Here is a 9071-nt window from a genome sequence, read left to right as displayed (position 1 = left end):
GACGCCATGAAAGACTGACATTAAGATTCACCTGCAGAGAAAAACCAGACCGCTGCAGGAGGGAACACTGGGAATACTGGGAATATCTGGACTTTTACCTGAAACTGAATCCACAAACCGGATAAAACATAAAAAAAGAACAAAGAATACAGATTAAAGGAACTTTGAGTGACAGGAAGTGACTCCCAGCTGTTCGTCTCCTCGTCTTCAGATTCAGATAAAATGGCGTCCAAGTTAGAGGAAGATCTGAGCTGTCCGGTCTGCCTCGACGTCTTTAAAGATCCAGTCATCCTGTCCTGCTGCCACAGCTTCTGTAGAGAGTGTGTGAAGGACTGCTGGAAGAAGAAGGAGAACAAGGAGTGTCCGGTTTGTAAGAGGAGACAGTCAAAGGAATTAATACATCCTAACTTTGCTTTAAAGAACCTGAGTGAGAGTTTTGTGCAGGAGAGAGATCAGAGAGCTTCAGAGGATCTCTGCAGTCTGCACTCTGAGAAACTCAAACTCTTCTGTCTGGACCATCAGGAGCCGGTGTGTGTCGTCTGCATTACTTCAGAAAAACACAGCAAACACACATTCAGACCCATCGATGAAGCTGCTGGACAACACAAGAAGAAACTTCAGGAAACTCTGGAGCCGGTAAAGAAGAAGTTAAATGTTTTTAAAGAAGTTAAAGTGAAGTTTGATCAAACAGCAGAACACATTCAGGTCCAGGCCCGACACACAGAGAGGCAGATTAAGGAGCAGTTTAAGAAGCTTCACCAGTTTCTAGAAGAGGAAGAGGAGGCCAGGCTGTGTGCACTGAGGGAGGAAGAGGAGCAGAAGAGTCAGAGGATGAAGGAGGAGATGGAGGCTCTGAGCAGAGAGATAGCAGCTCTTTCACACACAGTCAGAGACACAGAGGACGAGCTGAGAGCTGAAGACGTCTCATTCCTGAAAAACTACAAGGCTGCAGTGGAAAGAGTCCAGCAGCGCCCCCTGCTGGAGGATCCACAGCTGCCCTCAGGAGCTCTGATAGACCAGGCCAAACACCTGGGCAACCTGAGCTTCAACATCTGGAACAAGATGAAGGACATGGTCTGCTACAGTCCGGTCATTCTGGACCCAAACACTGCTTATCCAGTCCTCATCCTGTCTGAAGATCTGACCTGTGTGACACGAGGAAAGAGACAGCAGCTTCCTGATAATCCAGAGAGGTTTGATACTTACGGCTCTGTCCTGGGCTCTGAGGGCTTTAACTCAGGGACTCACAGCTGGGACGTCCAGGTTGGAGACAATACATACTGGTTACTGGGTGTGTTAGCAGAGTCTGGACAGAGGAAGGGAGACAAATGGTCTGGATTATGGAGAATATGGTTCAAAGATGGTAAATACGGAGCAGGCACCTCACCACATCCAAACACTGTTCTCTCAGTGAAGAAGAAGCTTCAGAGGATCAGAGTGAATCTGGACTGTAACAGGGGAGAGCTGTCCTTCTCTGATCCTGATACTAACACACACATACACACCTTCACACACACTTTCACTGAGAGGATGTTTCCATACATTACCACTGTGGATAAACTACAGATGTTACCAGAGAAGATCTCTGTGACTGTGTCGTCCTGATGTCGCTGGTTGTCTTTATGACAGAGCTCAGATCTGTTTGGTGTAACTCAGGGACTCACAGCTGGGACACTGTGGGGGGGTAGAGTCTGTCCCTGTTCTCTGAGTGAAGAAGAGGCTGCAGAGGATCACAGTGAGTCTGACACCAACACACACTTTCACTGAGAAACAGTTTGCATGCATCAGAACTGAGAGAAGAACTCCCACTGAGGACTTAACCACTGAATCTCTGTGACTGTAGATTTAAAAAAAAACATCTTGATGATTAGAATCAAATTTCACTCATTTTTCTGAACCGATATTTGAACACCTTAACAATCAATGATGGATTAATAATGAATAATTAATGAGCCATAAAAAGCTGGTCTTCTTCTCAGTTTCTGTTTTGTTGAAGTTATTTTAAACATGAATTCATTAAATACAATCAGTTTGAAATAATTAAACTACGAGGCTCTCTCTTAAAAACAACGTATTGTCATGATTTGGTCTTATGTAGTTTGTATTTTCACTTTGTTTCCTAGCTTAGTTTCTAGTGTTTTTATTTTGTATTTCCTATACCTGTGTTTCTTTGTTCTAGTGTGTTTTCTTGGTAATGTTTCATTCTTGAGTTCTGTGTGTCTTTTAGTGTTTCATGATTTAGTTTGTAGTTGTCCTCAGTGTTTCTTGTATTGTATTCCTGCCTCTGTGTGTTTCCCTCCGTGTTGATGACCCTCATTGTCTTCACCTGTGTCGTTAGTCTCACCTGTGTCTGATTACCCCATGTGTCTATTTAGTCTCTGTGTTTCTTGTCCTCTGTGTCAGTTCATTGTTTGTTGGTATTTGTCAGTTTTTGCTCGTGCTCCTGTGTGGCTCTCTGTTTTTGATCTGTGTTTTTTTTCTTGAACTTTTGGAAGTAAGTTTTTGTTTATTAAATATATTTAGTTAATTCTGCACGTGGGTCCAGTTCCTTGTTTTTCCCCTGAACGTGACACGTATAACTGTCCTTATCACCTGTTCTGAGTTTGAGTCTTTCTGGAGCTTCATCCTGTAAAGGTTCGGCTCTGTGGCTTTGTTATCATGTTTGAAATGTCAAATATAAGACCTGAAGACTGTTCATATTTCTTTACCATCTTCATGTTCAGAGGATGAAACCTCCTCTGAAGAACGCTTTACCTTCTTTAGAACAACAAAGAGTTTAAATATGTGGTTAGTGTGAATCCTGTTCCTGTAATCATTAATAAAGTTTCTTGATGTGAATCCGTCTTTATGACTCGTGTTGTGTTTTATTGATCTTGTAAAAGTCATCATGGAGGAGTGTCTCTCCTGAGAGGAGGAGTTTGTCTCTGTCAGTCATTATAAAGTTATTCTGATTATTTCAGGTGTTTCTTTAAGTCCAGTCTAAACCTGCGACCTGAACCTTTCAGATCCAGTGGATCAGTGTCGTCTCTGACTCGTCCGTCAGGTCGGAGAGGAGTTAGATTCAGAGATCCAACGAGCTCTGGAGAACACGGGGTTAATGATTGAAGGTCAACGACCTGATGAACATCACGTGTCCGTTATTGAACACTTTAACCGTTTGAACAGATTCATTAGAGGAGGGACAGCGGCTCACAGGGACTTGAACCCTCCACCACGTCAGGCTGATGATTGTTGGAGGGAACATGTGACAGCGTTCAGAGAGAGACGCTGGTGATGACGTGTTAGAAGAAGAAATAAACGCTGCATTGTCTGATAAGACGTCACAAAGGTCTCATAACCAACAAACAACAGAGAGGCGCGAGGAAAAGGACAAAGTTTGACTTGAGTTTACGACTTTATGTGGTCAAAGATTAAATCAACGTATCAGCAGGGTCAGACATTAACACCCGCCAAGCGCCAAACCCACAGGGCGGGAAAATGTTAAATCAAAGAGTCTTAAAAACTACGCTTTAATGAGAATTAAAATGATACACTAACAAATCATAGTCAAACAATCCGGACAAATTACATTATTATGACTACAACATGATCTGCACGATTTATACTACTGTCATCAATACATAACCCAACAACACACGACACTGGAACACAATTGAAATGGTCCATCACCCACTTTTTTTTGTTCTTTTTTATTTGATCATTCCTCAGTTATTCTAGTTTTCTTCTTTCCTTTTGGTTTGAATATGCTTTCTAGCCCCTCCTGGTGCCTCCATCCTCTCAGTGGTCCAGTTGTGTATCTTTAAACACTAAGGTTAAAAAAGGATCGACTTCAGGACAACGATAATAATAACAAATACAAAAACATACAAATACTTAAAAAAACAAAAAAACAATTGCAATGATAAAAATACTGTGCCTTAAAGAAATGAATCAGATGATACCTCCGAGCACCAACACAAACAGATCCCCTCCCATCAGGTCTGCGGCTTGTTCAAGCTTGGCGGGAGGGTAGCAGTAGGCGACCCCGATCAGCTGGCCCTGACCCCTGCATCACACAATGACTGAAGTAATAAAAATAATAATATATACAGAAAGAAAGAGAGGGAGGAAAGGAGGACACACACACACACACACACACACACACACACACACACACACACCAGCAGGGCCCTTCAACACCCTCAACATGTTATTATTACTCCCTGCTTGCTTGTTTTGTCTTTGTCTATGCTGTGCATTGTGTCGTCGTGTCTCTGTCGTGTCGTGTGAGTTAGCATTTGAGCGCCATGGGGTCTAACGTCTAAAAGTCAACGGGGATTTTGAATGTGTTTGTGGTTAGACTCCTGAAATAAGGTCTGTGGTTAACCTGAAGAGATGTTGGTGTTTTGTTAGACCACATAAACTACGTTAGGTAATACCTCCACTTGTGAAGTTTGAAGTTTTTACGCGTCTTTAAAAAGGCGGTTGCTAACAAGTGGCTAAATGTGACTACAGCGGTCGTCGGGGACATTAAACGTCATCACGCCGGACACAGAGGGCGGGAACTCTCTCACTAGTCGGAGATGTCTCCTGTAGGTTTAATCTTTAGGTTAAGGTGAATATTATGTTAGTAAACTATTTATGAAGCTACGTGGATTAGTTTATCGGAGATCGTCTGAAGCAGAACGCCAGTGACGTCACAATCATCCAACCGTGGTGTAGTTAGCTTTAGCATAACGTTAGCTTCTTACTTCTGTCGGCCGCATTAACGCTTCAAACATCATAAAAATGGCGTTCATCTGTGAAGATTATCCTGCTGAACAAAACGCCTACGCTTCAGAAACGTGTGTTTAACACAGATTATTTTCTGCAATGATCCAAAATCCAATGAAAACATCCCAGAGGAGGATTCTGGTTAGACGCCACGGTGATGCTACTTCAGGGTTGGCCTACAGAAATACGTCACATGGTTTGTTCTCTATAGTGAATATTCCACATGAAGTCGGGGTGAGCTGTGTGAACACAGCAGGAAATATTTGGGTAAATTCACAGCCAGCATGAGGGGGGGTTTGATGATGTTCATATCCTCCGACTTGCACACGACCAGTTCGATCTCCGTGCACGTTATGAAGCTGCTTCATTCTCTTCTCTTCTAAAATATGTCAAAAAGTGTCATCATAGCCTCGGGCTCTAGCTGTTTCTTCTCCGTTACCTCCAAGTCATGTTCTGCTTTGTTCTGGTTGACCCGGGACGTTTCTGGGCGGAGCTGCTGTGTTTCCTCCAGCCAATGAGAGTGCAGCAGGTGAGTTTAGGAGTGGATACAGTTCAGGGATTGGACGAGATTCAAACAGGGGGCGCAGCGTCAAAGAAGTGATAAAGCTCGTTGCTAAATGAGGCTGAACCTTGGGTTAGCGTTCCCCCGTGGACGTGACGTTGGTCTGCTTCCTGTTGGACAGGCAGGTGACAAACACCGGCGGTTAGCTTGTGCTAGCACGTGGTAGCAACGAAAAATGCTACTGACTGTACCTTTAAAAAAGCTAACAATATCTGTTTCAAAAAACAATAAGTCTCAAGTTCTTGGCACTAATATTATCATTCATCACAAATTGTAAGCAAACACCTGCACACTGTCCAAATATCACAAATACATCAGCAACGTTTTAGTGAAAAAAAAATGTTTTGCTCCTTTTCAAAGATTCAATAATCAAAAGAACAGAAAGTAGAGTCATCTTAAAGGATTCAAGAACATTTACACAACTTTGGTTTTGAATCCTCCATGTGGTCGTGCGTTCTCTGCTCCTTCCTTCCTGTGTTTGGACACTCTCACCTGATAGGACGCTACTCGCCGCTCTGTCTTCTCATTGGCTGCTCGTTTTGCTCTCTTGAGACCAGCAGAGTCTGCAGACATAACCATGTGTTTGAACAGGCTCAGAGGACGTGTGGCTGGAGGGGTTTACCTGCTCTGTAATGTCACCCCCCCCCCCCCTTGCCCCCCCTCCCTCTTCCCCATACCGGCTCTTTAAATGTGTGAAAGCCTCATTAAACTTTAATCAAGCCTGCTCTTGATCTTAGCATCACATTACTGTGATAAACTTAACTGTTTATACAGTCATCTTCCTGACCCCCGCCGTCCAACCACTACACTACACCCCCCCCCCCCCCCCCCCCCCCCCCCCACACACACACACACACACACACACACACACAGCCCCCCTCTGTTATTGCACGGCTGCGGGAGACATCTTCAAAGAACAGTTTTGTCTCGGCGTCTCTCAGAACTCAGTGTGGGACGAGCGCAGGGCGACATGAGCGGGCTGACACGGGGACACACGGGGGAACAGATGCTGCGTCTCGTACTGTTACAGTAAACACAAAAAGACCCCCCGCAGAGAGACGAGCGCTCGCAGGTGGCTCACATCGGAAACTTCAAAACCTGAATGGGTGGTCAAGGGAGAAGAGGGAGGAAGTGTCTGAGCTCTGAGAGGAAGAGGTTTTGTAATACATCATAAATCCAGTCTGTCCTGTGTAAATGTGTCTCTGAGTCATGACTGTCTACAATGAGGGAGAAGCTCGAGTCCCGCTGGCTGTGTTGTTGTCAGAGCCATGTTTACATGGACGGGACGGCCGGCTCCTCCCCTTGTGTATAAAAGCTGTTTTAGTCAAGAACTAGAGAGAAGAAGAAGAACATACTCACTGATTATTTGGATGTTAGTAAGAGTTTTTAGATCACGCTCATTCTGTGTCAGTTTACATGAAATGCTAAGCTACGAGCTAACTAAAGAGTGCTAACATTAGCGTGCTAACACAACAATGTGAAGCTACGAGCTAACTAAAGAGTGCTAACATTAGCGTGCTAACACAACAATGTGAAGCTACGAGCTAACTAAAGAGTGCTAACATTAGCGTGCTAACACAACAATGTGAAGCTACGAGCTAACTAAAGAGCGCTAACATTAGCATGCTAACACAACAATGTGAAGCTACGAGCGCTAACATTAGCATGCTAACACAACAATGCAGCTCAAGGCAATAACAGTTTTGTCCGCGGTTGCGCTTAATGGTGTTTAATTATGGCTTCAGGCTTCAGGATGGAGGAGGCGTGGCCTAACAACAGTTTGTTTTGGTTTAATGCTGCCTCAATTGGTGTAAAAATGAAAATTTGAAGTTCAACCGTGAGGACATTAAGTGTGAGTCAGTGAGCCTGGGAAGCAGAACAGATCTGATTCCCACTGCTTTGACTCAGCTACGTTAACTTCCTGCTGGCTCAGCTGCAGAAAAAAAAACTGTATGGACATAAGAGGAGCGTCTTATGTCATCAGTCATAGGCAAGAAAATAAAATAAATAAGATTCTTTATTTTGTTTTTGTAGATCTACGTCTCAATATTCATAGAATTAGTGAAAAATAGTTGAACTACCGATGTGTCCTTGGGCAAGACACTTAACCCCAAGTTGCTCCCACTGCTTTGTCAGGTGTATGAATGGATGAGTTACTTCTGATGGACTCTTTACCCAGCAGCCTCTACTCTCTACCATCAGTGTGTGAATGTGTAGGTGTGACCTGCGGAGTAAAAGAGCTTCATACGAGCTCAAGTCCATCTACGGTCACAAAGCACCCTCTTGTACACATGCACGCACACTCCAGCATCCTCCAACACATCACATACAGAATGCACTGACACTGATTTGTTTCAAAATGAGTTTATTAATCGACCTACTCATAACTGTCTGAGCCGTGTTGTTTTGTAATTTGTTGTCTTGCAGGCGTCTTCTAAGTGTTTTCTTCTATTGTCTTGCAATTAAAAATTTAAAAATACACAATTGACGTCAGATAATCAGTCAAATGACTCACCTCTATAACATCTATTCACACACCTTTTAGAAACACTTCACAAGCTGTTTGACAGGATCAACAGAAATATATCTGATGGCTCTTTGAAATCTAAAAATCTTACAATACAAGTTTCCGTCTAATTGTTGTGACATAACATGAAAAGTGCTTTTGTAGAAGATGGAAATGTACCAGCTGACATCTGTGTGTGTGTGTGTGTGTGTGTGTGTGTGTGTGTGTGTGTGTGTGTGTGTGTGTGTGTGTGTGTCTGTGTGTGTGTGTGTGTGTGTGTGTGTGTGTGTGTGTGTGTGTGTGTACACCATCAGGCTAATCTGTGGTTTGTTTAGTCAGAGCTGAGGTCGTGTTGGTGATGTAGCAGAGGGGCTGTTTGGAGAGCGGGGTCTTCACTCCCGCCGCTCCAACAGCAAGCTTTCATTTTAGGCTCCATCGAGTTGCATTTCATGAAAAATAAACACTCGGCTTAGCAGCTGTGGTTTCCGTGCCTGGGAGAGCGCTGTGCAGACGGAGTGCGATTTCTTTGCTCGATTGGCTGCGCTCAGCACGGCGGATTGTCTTTTGGGGCATTCAGCATCTTTACACAGCAGCAGAGACAGCAGCCACTTTACATTCAAACTCTTATTTCAGCCTCTCTGCTGCTCCCAGAGCGACTTTCAGAGCGGAGAGATTAAAGAGACTGAAGCAAACTAAGTGTCACTCGACAGGATTAAAGAGACAAAGAAGTGTGGATGAGGGGATTCCACCTTTAGTGTAGCAGCATGCAAAACATTGATTTTCCTTTTTTATTCTCCTCTGTGAACAAACCATGGCCAGGGGCGTGTCCAGAGGGGCGACTTAGGGTGGCAGGGGCCCCCTTTAAAATCTGAAAGGCCACCCCAAAATCCAAATCTATGATTGGATATTTGTGGATATTCTGGCTGTTTTCAACGGGCTTATTGAAATACTTTCAGCTGTGAATAAATACTTAACCCTCTCCATAAAAATGTCAGAGTTTAAACTTGTGCAAACTTTTTAACTTGCAGTGGATTTAATTGCCAATAAATGCATTTTTTTGCAACTTGCTAAGTACTTCAAATTGGGAATTTCCACATAGATCTTTGTTTTGAGTCTCTAAAGAATCAAGCTTAGAAAAATCATATGTTGCCAAATCGTGATCAGTGGGGATAGAAGGGGTGGAAAAAGTCAGCATCAAGTGTTTTCAAACTGGGGAAGAGAAATAAGAGAGAAACAGCCAGGGGCGGCTGG

General features: G+C 43.7%; 1 protein-coding gene across 1 annotated transcript; it reads left to right on the top strand.

Moving 5' to 3' along the window:
- Positions 1-202: 202 nt before the first annotated feature.
- Positions 203-2838, top strand: LOC132955100 (E3 ubiquitin-protein ligase TRIM39-like). Its single transcript, XM_061027788.1, has one exon. It carries the CDS (start codon positions 223-225, stop codon positions 1603-1605), a length of 1383 nt encoding a protein of 460 aa, XP_060883771.1. The 5' UTR covers positions 203-222; the 3' UTR covers positions 1606-2838.
- Positions 2839-9071: the final 6233 nt, after the last annotated feature.

The sequence above is a fragment of the Labrus mixtus genome, chromosome 21 (genome assembly GCF_963584025.1).
Source record: "Labrus mixtus chromosome 21, fLabMix1.1, whole genome shotgun sequence".
Taxonomy (NCBI): Eukaryota; Metazoa; Chordata; class Actinopteri; order Labriformes; family Labridae; genus Labrus; species Labrus mixtus.
The sequence above is the reverse complement of the archived record's forward strand: the minus strand, read 5'-3'. Positions and strand labels throughout refer to the sequence as shown.